Raw genomic sequence first — 17,125 nt, 5'->3', positions numbered from 1 at the left:
TATATGTATGTATATATATATATGTATGTATATATATATATATATATATATATATATATATGTATATGTGTATATGTATATATACATGTAAATGTGTGTGCTTAGCAATTATACATAATTTAGTTAAATTGCAATACTATTTTGCATTGCAGTACTACACATGCTTATTGTTTGTGAAAATATGTTTTGCAGTACATCTATAACATTTTTTCTTGCAGTTTTGGGAGGTGAAATTGATTCATGAAAATCAAGTCACTACAAAAAAAATAAGCTTCTATTTTTATTATTAGTATTTTATTTTTATTATTATTTTACGTTCCTTTTTGGGGTGAAATATGACCAGGCATGTTCTTGATGGGCTTCATGAGATGCACCAATAATTAAAATAATTTCATTTTATTTTTACACTGGATAATTTACCTGTGGAGCTGTTCATGACAAACATATTAAAACAGCATGTCATTTTTAAAATGTAAGCTTTTATTAATCAAAGGGAAAAATGGTAATTTTACGTGCATGTAAAATAAATTATAATTTAAAAAAAAATGAAATAAATGCACCTTCCAGGAATACACGATTAAAACACAATCTGCAGGGAGAGAAGCAGTTAGAGTCAGAATGAGCGACAAGCCTGTAAGGAGCTATTTAATCAGGTTAGTTACTTTAACTACCAGATCTTATTGAATCACTACGCTTACCGTTTGGTTTAGGGCCCCGTTTTAGTACTCAAGCTTCCATGTTCCTAACAGTTACTGCTGAACCTTTAATACAATGCACATATTTTGTTGAATTGCGGTGTCTTACACGGTACAGGCTTATTCAGGTGAATCTGGTGCTGAACCATATTCCTCGCAGATTTCATAGGCGTTTTCCTTCGGATTCCCAAATCCGATGTTGTCGTGGTGCTCTTCGCAACCTGGAAAGCCAGCGCACGCTTGTACATACAAACACACTGATTAAAAGATGTACACACACTGGGAAAATGCAAGATCACAAAACGACAAAAAACTACTGGGCAACTTCAACTCATCCTTTTGTTTCTCTTTTATTCCTTTGTGTATGTTTTTTTTTCTGTACTGTGAATGGTAGTCTCTCTCGGACTGTATAATTGTGTATATAATTTGGGTTATTTATCATTTTAATGTTCTGCCTTTGTTATTTCTTTTGGTTTGTGATTGCTCTTATTTTGTATTGGAGCAGAGCACAACATGTGGAAAGTGTATGTACTTGACTCGCGGTCTAAAAAAAATGGTGCTACAATCTGTACAACTTTAGACTGTGCTTATTTATATTAAGATCATCATCAACAACAACAACAACAAGAAATGAATAAAGATTTTTTTGGTGCTTCTTTTACACAGGGATGTTTTCAAGCCTTGCGGCATTTATTTTTTCAATATTTATAATGTATTATTTGGCGCCCAGCATGAAACAGCCCCTGCCTGTTTGGATCAGTGCCGTTTTTATCTAGAAGAAACACCTTTTGGTCTTAATCGAACTTAAAGCAGCATGAAAGTACATTGCAGAACTTTATAGGATGATATAACTTTTTCTTTTGAAGTATTTACTTCAGTGGTGCTCCGAAATCGACCTGTGAGACAGGTAGTGAATGCTTTGAATTACACGCATGGCACACTGTTGAAACTGGTGTCATGTGGCGTTTCGTAACATTTTTGATTTCTCGTAAGGAGAACCTGTGCTAAGCCTGTTTGCCTACCGTCTTGGGCCCGTACGGCTCGGTGCTGTTTCTTAAAATCGTTGTTTTCTTCACAAATGTAAAGCAAACAGCTTCATCTTACACAAACTGGTGCTGCTGTTCACACAGATGTCGAAAATACCAGAGCGCCCGTACCAAAACCTACAATCCACTATCAAAGCCTGTCCTAGAGTGCGTCGTGTAACCTAGAGTTTGAGCCTATTGCGTATCGTGATGTGAAGTTGTTCTGATGTGACCGGTCGTAGATTTGGCTAGTGTTTTGTCAGTTGGCTAGTACTAGTGGTTGACCGATATGAGTTTTCCAATGACTGTTATCATATCTAGAGAATAGGCTAATGTAATGACGTATGTGAAATATCTGGACAATAAAACGGGTAGTTCACCAAACAAAAAAAAAGGCTTTGTCATTGTTTATTCACCCTCATGTCGTTCCAAACCTGTACGGCTTGCTTTATTCTGCGGAACACAAAAGAAAATATTTTGAAAAATGTGGAAAAACCCGCATTTTTGGGGTGCCAAAATTTGGACCCCATTGACTTTGTATGGACAATTTGGGAGATTTCAGCCTGCCTGATATATCGGTCCATCACTAACTGGTACAGCGTTAAAAAAAATAGTCATTGGCGTACAACATCGCCAACTTGGAAGACAAAGCAGGAGTGGATGTCGTCATTGTTTTGCTTCCTTGTTTCCTTTTATTGTGTTTTTGTTGCTTAAGTGTGTGCTCAAGGAAAAATCAACCTCACCTAAGCTTTAGTCAGAATGCTGTGTAAAGGACTATGGTGTATAATAATATTAAAAAACAAAATAAAAACAATGTGTAAATGGTCTTTCTGCCCGATTAACGTGAGGATATTTTGATGGAAAAAAATATTGACCAGTACATTGTTACCAACACTGAGTTTTTTTGTTTTTATAGTAATTAATAGTCATTGTTAATGTTACCTGTTTTAATGGCCAATTTGTGTTTTGATGTCTTTGCAACTGTTTATCAGTGATGGTTTTATGATTTCGTAATCCTGACCATTTTGGATACTCTATAGAACAGTAAGATGCTCTCCTACACTTTAAACAAGGAAAATGCAGCTATAAGATTCATGCACCTCTTGCATTACAAGGGGTAAACATTTAATAAACGTCAATGCAAGCTTTGCTTGTTTTACTTCATTGTGATGTCTCATTTGAACTCTTTTGTCCATCGACGCTGTTTCCTGTTGGGGTGGCAATTCTTGAAATTGATGTTAAGCTATTTAACATGTAAACGGATCATAATTCTTGATGTTGCGTTTTCTCAGGTACATGTATGAGGTTGCATTGCAAAAGGCAACGCTAATCCTTTCGCATGTTATAAATGGAATAAAGAATATGTCTAAACTTGTAAATTCATATAGGCTTTGTCTAGTGTCTCAGGAGCGTCAGTTCTGGCTTTTTGTTCATAGTTTTGCTTATTGAAAGGGAATGTTGAAAATATTGGCTGTCTTCCTAGATGACGGATATAAATGAGAATGAGATTGCTTTACTGTGCATTATTTACCTGTGATAGAAATTTCCACTGAACGGCATATACTATTTTGTAGTCACCAACTCAAAGTTTGTCTGTTGTAGTTTGCCCCCTTTAAGTTATTATTTGGAATACATGCATTCCTATTTTCAATTAATCACATTCTTATGCTTTTTCATGGTTCAGCAGAAATATCACAGGATAATTGTGCAACAACGGCAAACTCCTAAGAGTTGTCATATTTGTGACAATGTTTGGTGCTTTAAACTTATAATGACAGCCTAATTCAGTTGACAAGTTAAATCTCAGCTTTTTGTTAACAAAGGTAATAAAGTGTTTCTAATGAAAGCTCAGTTTGATCAGTTTATTTTTTTTTTTGTATTGCCTTACTAGTATAATATACAAAGATTAATGTCCAGCTGGGAAAAGTAATAACACAACCACTTAGAAATAAAATTGCAACCCAATTTAAAAATAATCAGAGGCAATGCAGGTGACCTTTTGTGAAGGTCACTATACTGTGACCAATATTCCCTGGGGCCTGCTGGTAAATCACCATAACACTTGCTGAATGAAATTTGAAAAGAATGTAATGTTTTTGATATACAATGAAGATCATTCCCTTGCAGCAACATAAAAAAACCGCATAAACACATTTCATTACACCAAATACACAAAATAATGTTCTTTTTAGCAGCATCATATGACCCCTTTAAGCTCTTCCGTGTGCTTGCCAAACAGACCTAAAATAGACTCATCTTTTTGAGAAATGCTTATCTTATAAGAGAGCACTTGCAGTTTGATGTACCAATATATACTTACCTTAATCAACAACTTTTAAAGTATAAAAGTGTTTACGTTTTTGTAGAAATGCATCACATTATACCAGAAATCCTAAAACTAGAGTAAGCTTGTAAGCATTCAAGAAATACCCCTTTCACCAGGAATCCCACATATGGCAAACAATCTAGCATTTTGTCCTCTGTGATTTGTTCCTGTTCTTTTGGCTAAAAGATACCTGCCTTATCTTTTGGGACTGGTCAAACATCTAGCACACCAGCGCTAGAAGGACCTTGAAAGTCTGGAAAACAAGTGCAGCTGTAGGTCTTCCAGAGATCAGGGCTAGGACTAATGAAAGGATTATTGTTGCTGTTCCTTTGACAGTCAGCAATTCACCAAAGTCAACCTTTAGCACTTTTAGTTTCAGGGCTTTTTGCCTTTGTCATAAAAGATACTGTAGATAGGGAAATGGTGCAGGTGTATTTCAACCTAGGTCCCCTTGAGCACTACGGCTCTTATGTGTTGTAATCACCCTTGCATATTTATATTAGCGATCTGTAAATATGCCCAGCAAGGCACATAAACTCAGGTTGCTAGCAATAAGAAAACTAAAAGCTGCAGGTGTCATGGCGCTGTCTTGTCTAAATGGTAACCCATGTTTTGCAGAAAATCTTGCAGCTTTGAAAAGCCATTGAGATTCTCTTAAAAGAGTTTTTCAGTACAAGGTTTGCCATATAGATACAACAGTGCCCCTGTTCATTGTTTTTTGATCAACTCCTTGCAGGGTTTGAACCTACACCCTTTCAGTTACTGACCCAGATATGCCCTTTTACCATGCAATGCTTAATGAAGTCGAGAGCAAAATATAGTAATTTGCAATGGGGATAACAAAAATGTACCCCAAGAGATGAGAACACACTCAGAAGTCTAACTGCATCCCATGGGAATGAAATGAAGAAATTGTGTACACATTTAAAAATAGAACTTTGTTGCAATTTGCCAGCAAGGAGGATCAAACTATTATCCGCTACTACAGCAGTGTGTCTGGGGTCTACAAAGTAATCCATTGTCCGTAAGAGTTCCTCCTCACCTTATCAAAGCTCAAAGGCATGTGATGTCCGTTCACTATCTCTCGAAATTCACACATCCACCACATGCCTCGAATACCCACTGTTACTCCAAGGATGAGCTTTCTTGGCAGGCTGGCTCCACTCAGGAGCACAGGAGGGGGTGTATATAAAACACATCCCCGCTGTTGACCCACCCTCAAACAAGTGCTGGATTTCTCTGCGACTGAATCGGAGAAGATGCTCTTCCACGCAAGATTTTGGCTGATGCTGTTGCTGACTGTGGCGACTGGGTCATATGGTGCCAGCGTAGGACACAAAGAGCAGGATAACAGCCCGAGGGTCACCCAACTATCAGGTCAGTCTCTTCCATTTGTCCCGAATCTGTGTCTTGAGGTACGTTGATGCATTAAAGGGTTAGTTCACACCGAAATGAAAATTCTCATTAATTATTCACCCTCATGTCGTTCCAAACCTGTAAGACCTTCGTTCATCTTCTGAACATAAATTAAGATATTTTTGATGAAATCCAAGAGCTTTCTGACCCTGCATAGACAGCAACACAACTGAGACGTTCAAAGCCCAGAAAGGTACTAAGGACATAATTAAAATAGTCCATGTGACATCAGTGGTTCAATCGTAATTTTATGAAGCCACGAGAATACTTTGTGCACAAAGAAAACAAAAACAATGACTTTAATCAATAAATCTTCTCTTCCGACTTCGACGTGAGTTCACGATAGTACCACGATGCATGCATGTGGTGCTGCTGATGCAGGAGCTGGTGTTCTCACGTAGGGCTGCACGATAAATCGAAATGGAATGAAAATTCTCAATTATTCACCCTCATGTCGTTCCAAACCTGTAAGACCTTCGTTCATCTTCTGAACATAAATTAAGATATTTTTGATGAAATCCAAGAGCTTTCTGACCCTGCATAGACAGCAACACAACTGAGACGTTCAAAGCCCAGAAAGGTACTAAGGACATAATTAAAATAGTCCATGTGACATCAGTGGTTCAATCGTAATTTTATGAAGCCACGAGAATACTTTGTGCACAAAGAAAACAAAAACAATGACTTTAATCAATAAATCTTCTCTTCCGACTTCGACGTGAGTTCACGATAGTACCACGATGCATGCATGTGGTGCTGCTGATGCAGGAGCTGGTGTTCTCACGTAGGGCTGCACGATAAATCGAAATGGAATCGAGATCGCGATTCGACAGAATCTGCGATTGTCATGCGTATCTTTCAGTGAAGCACGGTTCTGTGATCAGCAGTAAATCTCCATCCAAAGGCCAGAGGGCGCTCTCGCGCTGAAACTCCAAATACACCTTGCAGAAGAAACCCAGAAAATGCCTTTCGCTGCAGCTGAATAAACAGAAGATTCAACTGCTTTCATTGATTCAACGTGACTAATAAACACACGACTACGGCAATATACGGTTTATCTGAGTTCTTATTATAATTTTCATTAAAATAAAGTATATTTATAATGCAATGCCTTTATCACTGCTTAGAATACTATGAAATATTTTGCGTGCCTTATTCTGTGTAAGAAGCCACATCATCTCACAGAAGGATTTCTTTCAAACACTCAACTGACGTTATGAATTAGCATACAAACGTGAGTTTGGAGTAAAAATATGTTATTAAATGTGGTATTTTCACATGCTTTCAGATGGAGCAGCATTTACTTCACAGAGCCGTAGTTCACTGAGAAGCTATGCAAACAGCTGTCATTATCGCGAACGATTTCTTCGATTTCAGAATCGTGCAATATAATCGTCTGCGATTTTTTTGGGGGTAACTTGTCAGTGAACTACGGCTATGTGTAGTAAATTCTGCTCCATCTGAAAGCACGTGATGATGATTTCCTGCTGATTACAGAACCGGCTTTTTTAACAAAATGCGCATGACAATCGCATTTGATTAATCGTGCAGCCCTATTCTCACGTAGAACCCGGATGCGCTGCACATTGTTTGCAAGCAGATGAATGCGCATGCACGCATCCTGGTACTGTTGTGAATGTGCATTGAAGTCTGACACAAAAGAGAAGAAATTGTTGAATAAAGTCGTTATTTTTGCTGTAGTTTCATAAAATTAAGGTTGAACCACTGACGATTTCTTCGATTTCAGAATCGTGCAATATAATCGTCTGCGATTTTTTTGGGGGTAACTTGTCAGTGAACTACGGCTATGTGTAGTAAATTCTGCTCCATCTGAAAGCACGTGATGATGATTTCCTGCTGATTACAGAACCGGCTTTTTTAACAAAATGCGCATGACAATCGCATTTGATTAATCGTGCAGCCCTATTCTCACGTAGAACCCGGATGCGCTGCACATTGTTTGCAAGCAGATGAATGCGCATGCACGCATCCTGGTACTGTTGTGAATGTGCATTGAAGTCTGACACAAAAGAGAAGAAATTGTTGAATAAAGTCGTTATTTTTGCTGTAGTTTCATAAAATTAAGGTTGAACCACTGATGTCACATGGACTATTTTAACGATGTCTTTACTACCTTTCTGGGCATTGAACGTGGTAGTTACGTTGCTGTCTATGGAGGGTCAGAAAACACTTAAGATTTCACCAAAAATATCTTAATTTGTGTTCCGAAACTGAACGAAGGTCTTACAGGTTTGGAACAACATACGGGTGAGTAATTAATGACAGAATTTTCAATTTTACGTGAACTATCCCTTTAATTGAACTTATTGCATTTTTACATCTCACAGACCAATTAACATGCTAAAGCAATAGCTTTTAACTTGCAGTGTGATTGCAGTGTGCAAGTTTGTTTTCTTGATTATATTTTTTGAAAATAGTTCCCTGAAGTGGTTGCAGGGGTGTAGGAACCATTTGAAAACTTTTGGGAACAAGTTAAGGCAGGGGTGTCCAATACTGGTCTTGGACGGCCACTATCCTGCAGAGATTAGATCCAACACATTTGACTGGAAGTCCTTGATTAGCTGGTTCAGGTGTGTTTAACTAGGGCTAGAGCTAAACTCTGCAGGGAAGGTGGCCCTTGAAGTGGAGGAGTAACTCATCTGCAAGATTTGAATTGTGTGTGACCAATGAGGAAGACATCCAAAATGTGCAGTGATGAGGGGTCCCCAGGACAGGGTTGAGAACCACTGCTTTAGGTGACGTGTTCTGCCCTCGAATGGTTATCTGACTGACCAACAGGATGGAATGGAGATGAGCAGGAAGTTGCAGATATGGTACGCGTACCCCACACTGCCAGTGAACAGCCGATTGGTCCATCTGCCCATTCAACACATTCCACTGAAGACGTGTCATGTGATGAAGAGCAACTAGCTCACAGTCGTGCCATGGATGACTTCCTGTCAGCCCTGAACAGGGAGAGTGAACTGGGGAGGATGGATTACCAGCAGTTTGGAATATGTTCATCTGGAACTTCAGGTTTGCAGATTTCACATCTAGTACAGCGTTTGGACCAAAAACGAAGTGGCCTCAAGGGTCTACATGCCACAAAAGGTAAATCCATTTTTTCTTGGATTCGTAATTTGATTTCCAGCTAAACCCTGGTTTAAGTTGGATGTTCATTCTTGTCGACTAGTTAACACCATTAGATGAGTTGTGGTTATTTTTTTAGTAGATATTTGGGATGCTGAGAAGGAAGGAGAGATGACTTTAACCCTCACATTCCCAAGGCATGCTCAGCCGGCCAGCCCAGCCTCTGTGACGCTCCTGTTCAGTGTCGATTCCATTAAAGGAGATGGTTTGAGAGTGAAATTCAACAGTCATTCCATCCATCCAAATACACAGGTTAACCTCATAATGATTTAATTTTTTTGAAACTTTTTGACCGTTATGGTAGAGAAAGAACATGAAATGATGGGGTGAAAATGGGGCAACAGGAATGTGAAATGTCATATTGCTGGCATATCAAAGCAGGCGTGTAGCAACCACCTACATTGCATAGTCTTTCTTCCTCAACTGGGTAAACATTATCTTCCCTAATTAATATTCATTATAATAATGTATTTTTCCTATGCTATTTGCCTTTCAGATGGTTTGCATTTCTGAAACTACACGTTTCCTGGTCCTTAAAGCAGGACAAAGTCATGCCCACGTTCACCTTAAACTAAGTGTAACAATTGAGACATGGAAAGATGAAAACCGTGAGACCTTTTTCCCTTCAAAAACAGACTTCTCTTAAGAAGCCTTTCACACTGTAAATTTGAACTCTTTCGGTTACATCTTAGAGCCGAAACCCAGTGTGTCTGAGCTTCGGGACGTGTTGATGAGAAAGGTAGATGGCAGCAATATGTCAATGAAGCCGATCTTAGTTTTCCTCTCTGACCGTGATGAGCAAAGGACACCGCACTTAAAATATCACAGGTAAATTATTCACTTGCTAAAGGTTTAAACTGCTCAATTTAATCCTGCATTATGTGATTAGATAATAACCAAGCTGTTAAGCCATGACCCATTTAAATCTGTACAGTAAAAATGAAAATGGGATAGCATACTGCAATACAACTCATAAGTATGTGAATAGAATACGCAACCTACTACATACATCAGCAAATTGTAAGGAGTTCTATATCCCACAATGCTGATACATATGCTACACAGTATTCCTTAAGCTAATATTCCATTCAGAACATTGCCAATGTTTTTCTTTTTCTTCAGAAATCCACTGGATGAGAAACTCCCATCCAGAACTTATCTTTTCCTCTGCGAGCTGCACAAGTTCTTGAGTGACGTCCTTCCTCAGAAAGAGGGACCGACATCTCAGGAAGGCGCAAACACGGTCTCTTTGGATGCGCTGCATTCCCTTCCACCTCTTAGCCTTGGAGTGTCATCCACAGAGTCCCTGCTATCAGGACTGGTGAATTCCTCCACGCCGACTGTATTTGTCTTCCCTGAGAGGCAGCAAGGCCTGCAGACTCACAGAGTGGCGGTGACACTAGATTCTCCTCTGCTGTCTGTGCTCAGAATGAGACTGGATGAAGCCATGGCTCAGGTGAAACAGCAGGAGGCGGGGCAAAATGTGATTGACAGGCTTCAGAAACTGAGTAAACTAAGTGCCCTTTCTCCAGAAGGAGAGGACGATGAAGCAGGTGAGCATTAAATATATTTCCATATATACTACCTGTCAAAAGATTTTTAAGCACCAATATTCAAAATAAAAGCCAGCTCTTTATGTTCCCATTGAATTGCATCTAAAATACTATAATTCATTTAAACTATGATTCATTTATAGTCGCTAAGGAACATAAACGGGCCCAGTACCGCTCCGTTTTGCTGCTGAAGGCCCTGCAGGTGGTACTCAGTACCTGGGAGGTGGAAAGAGCTCAGAGAGCAGCCAGAGCGGATGAAGATGGCCCATCAGTGCCCAGTCAGTGTCGGCTTCAGAGCTTGTCCGTGTCCTTGAGGAAGTTCTTTCTTGAGCCCTCTAAAGTCAACATCAACAACTGTGAGGGAGAGTGTGGATTCCCCCTGACCAGTGGCAACAACCACGCCATCCTCCTGAACAGCCATATTCAGAGCGGCCAGCCCGTCAATCGCTCTCTCTGCTGCGTACCGGTGGAATTTGATGACCTGTGTGTGATCGAGCTGGAGAGCGAGGGCACCAACATCTCCTTCAAGACCAATGTGGTAGCGACCAAGTGTGAATGTCGCTGACGCCCTCCTTTTGCTCTTTGAAATGCGCTTATGCATGCGTATATAGCAACATATGAATAAAACCTCATACATCTGCATTTATTTTTGCTTGTAAATACACAAAGCTCTAGGTTTTCTCAAACTGACCTGGTACATTATGCAAACATGCAACATAAAATGTCATTTGAAGTGTAAATTAGGTAATTAGGGGGATATTTTGCATATTCAATGATATAAACAATATTTTAGACCACTTTAGCTGTATGAAATAATTAGCTGTCCCGTTAACATAGATTTGCATCAGTGCTGAGCGCATTAAAATATTTGGCTGTGTTAGAATAAAGTAAATATTCAAAAAGCATGTTATCTCTGTCTATTCAATATGATTCCTGCAAAATTCTCTCAAAATGTTACAGGTGGTTTTAGGTTTATATGAAACATTTCAGACGAAGATTTTTATGTAAGTATATACTGTATATACATATATATATATATGCTAACAGTCAAAAGTTTGGAATAATTAAGATTTTTAAAACGTTTTTGAAGTCTTGTGATCCTTCAGAATTCATTCCAATATGCTGATTTGGTGCTCATTATTGAAAATGCGGAAAAGAGTTTTGGCTGCTTAATATTTTTGTAGAAACAGTGATACATTTTATTCAGGATTCTTTGATAAATATCAAGGTCAATGAACAGTATTTATTTGACAAAAATCTTTTGTAACATTATAAATTCCTTTACTATCAATTTTGATTGATTTAATGTTTCCTTGCTGAATAATAGCAATAATTTATTTTAAATCTTACTTTTTACATTTAAATGGTTGTATATCACAGTTTCCACAAAAATACTGAACAGCTCAACTGTTTTCAACACGGACAATAATAAGAAATGTTTCTTGAGCAGCAAATTAGCATATTAGAATGATTTCTGAAAGATCATGTGATACTGAAGACTGAAAGTTCAGCTGCGATCACAGGAATAAAGTACATTTTAAAACATATTAAAATAAAAAAAGCAAATATTTAAAATTGTAAAAATATTTCAGAATATTACTGATTTTACTGTCATTTTTGACTGGTAGTGTATACTTATATATAATATTTATTTATTTCATCTTCATAACTGTTTTAGGAATATTCCCTCCCAGACTATTCCCTCTCCTTGAGAAATCCTTTAGCCATTTCTTTGTTACGGATCTTCCGTGGTCCAACCTTCTCTCCATCCTGCGTAGGCCTTGCTGCTCTTTTCTTTTTAAACTCTTCCAGTTTATCCTCAGATCCCCAGTTCCAAAATGCAAAGGTGTCCCACCATGAATCAGACTACAGCAAAGACAGACAATTCAGAAACAATGAACTAGCTAAAAACTGTTCAAGCAGATTCAAATGAGCCTTACCTCTGCTTCACCAGCCTGAAGCTCTGATCCAGGTTCTTCTTCTGTTGCTTCAAAGTATGGCTCTATTGTCTCTGTTACACAGTTGTGGCAATTTTGATCAATTTAATGTGTCCTTGCTAAATAAATGTATTAAATGACCCAAAACGTCTTAAAAATCTTAAGGCTAAAAGTAGCTTATAACTCGCCGATTTAGGAGAAAATCTTAAAAATAATGGGCGTGTCAATCCTAAATTTAGGACTCCTACATTTTTGCTCTAAGAGTATTTCACAAAGCGTTTTAGCGCTGAAACTAGCTCCTAAATCTGTGAAAAGTTAGGAGTAGTGAAGAGGACTCCTAAGTCACTAAGACCAAGCCGCAAACTATTCCTAAAATGGCTGTTGGCGGCAATCTGCCTCTGAACGTAAACATTTTAGAAACATTTGATGATAATGACCTTTTAAAAAGGTATCACCTTTGGTTTTGGAGGTTATCCGAACTCCAAATTGTCCTTTGATTATATCCTTGTTTTCATTAACCAGTTGGGCAAGAAGTAACAGCTGTTCTTGCGTCCAGTTTTTTTTTTTTAACGTTTGCATGTATTACTATCAGCCATGATTATTCTACTCTGTTAATTAAAAGGCTGTTTATATGCATATCTGCTAATTGTTTTTGAGAAGCACATATGTAAGAGGCTGACAATTAGCTGAACATATACTTGTTTAATTAGTGACATTTAGCCTGCATCTTAAAATCTTTATTTGAATGTGGCAATTAAATTTTTTTTTATTTTTAAACCTTTATTTATTTGTGCTCTACAATATTTCCATTAAAGGCAGAGTAAGTGATTTCTGGTAGCCAATGTTGATATTTGAAATCACCAAAACAAACACGCCCCTACCCCAAAAGGGTCTTGCCCCTATTTTGATAGCTCCGCCCCACATATACGTACGCAACCCAGGCAACGATTAGTTCTGTGAAACAAAGCAAAACCAATGTTACACCGTGTCTACGGACGTGAGCGGCGCGGTGCAACAAATCCCCGACAGAAAACTGCTGCCGGGTTCTATTTATGACGTGCTGACATACATTTCAAATGGTTTTCAACGGTCGTTTGATCGCGTCCGGTGTAGGCAGACTTTAGCTGTTGTAGACACTGTGTTACTCACCTATTGAGAAGAAACAAAGCAACCTCGGCGTCCGATTGCAGGCCTCCGCTCCTTGAGTTCTCTTCAGCGCTGGAAAGCTGATCCGATATTTACACGGGTCCTACTTCTTGCCTTATCGTTCCGCAGACGTTTTCCTCTTTTGTTTTTTTATCCGCCATCTCTATCTTTCTGTCGCTCGGCTCGGCTAATGTCCGTCCCATGCACTGAAAGCTCTCTCCTCCACATCACGAGTAGACACGCCCCTTATTGCTGATTGGCTACAAGTTTGTTTTGCTATTCGGCCCGAATCAGTTTTCTAAAGTGTTTTTGAAAAATCACATACCCTGCCTTTAATAAATCTCTGACAGAGACTATTAGCCAATCACTGTGTGCATAGTTAATAAGCATGCTGACATCATCCATAGCAACGAGGTCAACCCCGCCCTTACTCTTAGCTTAAGACTTCTCTCTATTCCTAAATCAAATTTTGTCTCAGCAGCTTTGTGAATAGGTTTTAAGAGAAAACTCTAAGCTAAAAACTTTTACTGCTATTTAGGAGAACTCTTAGTGGTAAGATAAAATGTTTTGTGAATACGGGCCCTGATCAATAGTGTATTTGGTAAGCAAAGTACCGTAAATGCCTACATGGTGATACAAGACACCTCAGGCCCCTACAATGTCAGGGTTTAATTTGCAATAATTGACTGGCTAAGTTTGCATGCACAAATATTTACTGCATAACTCACATTCAAGAATTCACCTTGTACTATCTCAACCGTTGAGCTGACCACCACAACGACCATGGCCACTAATATACAGCGGTTCAGAGTGATGCCCTTCCATGGATTTTCCACCTTAGTCAAGGATTCCACCGGAAATATGCGCCGATACTTCACTGTTGAATGAAGATAGTTGAGTAACTCAGAAATTAAGTGTGATACAGTTAGAAATTCATTGTAATGATGGCAAATATACAGTGAATTATGTTAAAATATTTAAGTGTAACATATGTAGATCACGGGTCAGAGATACATACTTGTCCTGATTATCCTTTCTGGAAGTTTCTGTGGAATTGAAGATTAAAACAAAGTAAATATCTTACTTGTAAGTATCTTGCAAATATCTTACACTTAAATTTGTATATTAAAGGGCATTTTCAACTTAAATATACCCTTATAACATGTTGTTATTTATTATATGATCTTATTTTATAGATTCACACGAGTCTGTTGCATTTATGTAGGTGTCGCACAGCTCAACAAGTGATGTTCTCGAGGTGGCTAACGTTAAAATGCTAACTTAAACCTATTTAAACTTGTGTCAAAAAAATCCTAAAAATATAACAGAAAACATCTACAGTCTTTTTACAGCTGCAAACAGTACAAAATTACGAGAGCTGGCTACTGAGTAATAGGGCTGATAAATGTAATGCATATAATTCTGAGTATAAACAAACAAAAACAACTGCATTAGTGTTAGTTAGTAGTTAAACGAGCATTTCTTACCAGGCAAAGCCGGAGTGGTCAGGCAAAAACTGTGTGCAAGGAGGAGTCTCAAGTTCTTCAGAGCCCTGATGGACAGGAACAGCTGCGACTTTATTATTAAAAATACAAGCACTTGTGCTTTTACATGGCCGATTTGCAGTCTTGAATTGAATGTTGGTATTAGCCTATTTATGTTCATATACATACAAAGTAGAATTTTTTTTAGATATTTTCCAGTTAATATTGTTATTTTTAATTTAATAATTTAAATACATTAATTATAATGAATCTTAGATATAGTAGTCTACATCTTGCTCTGCTTATCATGTTGAATACTGTAACAATGAGAAGTATAATTAATTATTAACAGATTTTGTAACTCTGTTAGATATAAATTATAATCCATCCTGTTTTCGTTTTTGCGTGCTGCACAAATAAGCATTCATAAATAAACCAAACGTTAGGCTTATCATTACGAATTTTGTGACTACGATCGATTTTAATTCGATTATTTCCACTCAGGGCTTATTTGTTTGCTAAAGCGCGTGACGTAACGCCGAAGCCACGCCCACTCGTGTTTCAGAGTATAATTACTGCGGGCCTACAGCCGTTAACACTTTCAGTCGGCGCACGGACAGAGAAGAATCGGGCCTTGACGTTGGCCGGATGGTTAAATCCAACCTCCAGACGATCCTGAATAGCCACTGTTTTGTCAGAGAAAAAGAGAGTAATATATCCAAGATGCCAGTGATCGAAATGACCCGTAATAAACCCGAGAGTGAAAGGTAATGTGGGGCTTTTATGTAGATTGCTCGCGCGCGGCCTTGTTTTAGCTGTACAGCCTAGCGAGCTATACATTTTATGACGAAATACAACTGAATGTATATTCGATTTAATGTTTCTAGCTAAATGAGATTTAAATCTATCCATCTGTCAAAATTCCTTAGATATTTCTGAATGAATTATGCTAAATCTCACGCGAGAAAGCCGCTGTCTGTTCCGGTGGGATCGTGTTGTCAATCAGTCGCGGATTAGAATGATTGACAGGCCTGTTGCCAGGTAACAGGTTTTGTCGAGTACGCTTATCGTTCTAGAAACTTTTAATAAATTCAAACTGTCATTATTGCCAACGTCTGTTTAAATTTATTTAGAAGTCTATGTAGTCTCTTTTTATCTTTTGAGCTAATATGAGATGATTGAAATAAACTTCATTATGTAGCATCATAACATGGTGTTATTCATTATATGATATTATTTTATAGTTTTACAAATGCTTAAAAGGTTTATTCAGGTGTCGCACAGCTCAACAAGTGATTGACGTTCGTGTTTGCAAGGTGGCTAACATTTAATGCTAACTGGACAAAGCCAGAACAGTTGGCTATATTGCTTTTGTGTCACTGTTAAGATTGTGTTATTAATGATACGTTGAGTAGGAATAATTAACCGTCATATAAATTTGTAATTCCCCACTAAATGGCTGTTAAAACCGGTATGTAGTTAATGTGAAGAATTGTAATGTGCTAATGGCTAAACGTCGCCTCGCCCATCCCCCCCTTGTTTGTTCCTCAAGCATGCGTCATTGCTGTACTGTATGGAGTACCATGATTGTGTTGGTTTTAAGCTATAATTAATTTCTTAAACCATTTTATCTGTATCGAAGAATGAAAAGTTAACTGCTCAAATCCAAACGTTCTCAAAATATAATCTGAGAGAAGTCTATTTTGGTGCCGTTTATTTTGATACATTCTCCTCAAAGAATAGCAGGTTTAAAAGGGAAATTTCGGTTAGTACATGTGTTTTTTAGATGTAGTCATGTCTCAACTTGTATGTGGGTTGTTTGTAACACCAGTTACCTCTTGTCTCCTTTTTGGAAGGAAGTTGCCCACCAGATTATTCATGTATGTCTTTCATGCAGTGATGCGTCACACATCCAGGTTTAAAAATGGGCGGATGTTTTAGCTTCCTTTATTTGGCCTACGCTTTCATCAGAGGCTTTCTGGTCTTGCAGTAACCCCTTGTACTCATTGGGTTTGAATGATGTGGGTGTTCATTCACCTGCTGCAGGTGTTGTGTAACTACCGTTCATCTCCTCCCACGTGATCCCAGCCTCTGTAACAGGCTCACGGTGTCCTCTTGTGAATGGAGAGTCAAAGTAGTCTGACTTCAGGGATTAGGCTGTTTTCAATAGGACAAACAAAGGTTCTTGTCGCTGCCCTCACATTGCTTTGCTGAAGTGAAATGAGGTTGCGCTGGTTTGCAAGATGCATTTGGATGCCTTAATTCATTTTTGTTCAGGTTAAAGATTTGCATATGCACAATTTGGCCTGTGCTGTATTTTACAAAGTTCTCTGCTGCTTTTTTTTTTTTTTTTTTTTTACATTGATGTGCAATATTTTTTTTGTTGTATAAAT

The 17,125-nt window shown here is 38.2% G+C and overlaps 1 protein-coding gene and 1 pseudogene across 2 annotated transcripts; both read left to right on the top strand.

Annotated features, from left to right (window-relative positions):
* The first annotated feature begins 5,163 nt into the window (after positions 1-5,163).
* LOC107729672 (muellerian-inhibiting factor-like) lies at positions 5,164-11,218 on the top strand. Of its 2 annotated transcripts, none has more exons than XM_016540322.1 (7): positions 5,164-5,423; positions 8,262-8,573; positions 8,695-8,864; positions 9,109-9,220; positions 9,305-9,440; positions 9,735-10,165; positions 10,309-11,218. In XM_016540322.1, exons 1-7 carry the CDS (start codon positions 5,306-5,308, stop codon positions 10,728-10,730), a joined length of 1,701 nt encoding a protein of 566 aa, XP_016395808.1. In that variant the 5' UTR covers positions 5,164-5,305; the 3' UTR covers positions 10,731-11,218. The 2 variants fall into 2 exon arrangements, with proteins under 2 accessions (XP_016395808.1, XP_016395807.1); XM_016540321.1 differs by having other exon boundaries at positions 8,692-8,864.
* Positions 11,219-15,310: 4,092 nt separating this feature from the next.
* The window catches only part of LOC107729698 (ornithine decarboxylase antizyme 1-like), a 6,767-nt pseudogene continuing 4,952 nt past the window's right edge, over positions 15,311-17,125 (top strand).

This window comes from Sinocyclocheilus rhinocerous, unplaced genomic scaffold (genome assembly GCF_001515625.1).
Source record: "Sinocyclocheilus rhinocerous isolate Xijiao unplaced genomic scaffold, SAMN03320098_v1.1 scaffold1149, whole genome shotgun sequence".
In the NCBI taxonomy this organism is placed as follows: domain Eukaryota; kingdom Metazoa; phylum Chordata; class Actinopteri; order Cypriniformes; family Cyprinidae; genus Sinocyclocheilus; species Sinocyclocheilus rhinocerous.
This window is presented reverse-complemented; position numbering and strand designations above follow the sequence as displayed.

Bases quoted from the DNA above. Each gene is read 5' to 3' on its own strand.
- LOC107729672 (XM_016540321.1), top strand. From the start codon at position 5,306: ATGCTCTTCCACGCAAGATTTTGGCTGATGCTGTTGCTGACTGTGGCG. The intron at 5,424-8,261 runs GTCAGTCTCTTC...ACTGACCAACAG, and splicing joins GAGGGTCACCCAACTATCAG to GATGGAATGGAGATGAGCAG. The intron at 8,865-9,108 runs GTTAACCTCATA...TTTGCCTTTCAG, and splicing joins CCATCCATCCAAATACACAG to ATGGTTTGCATTTCTGAAAC.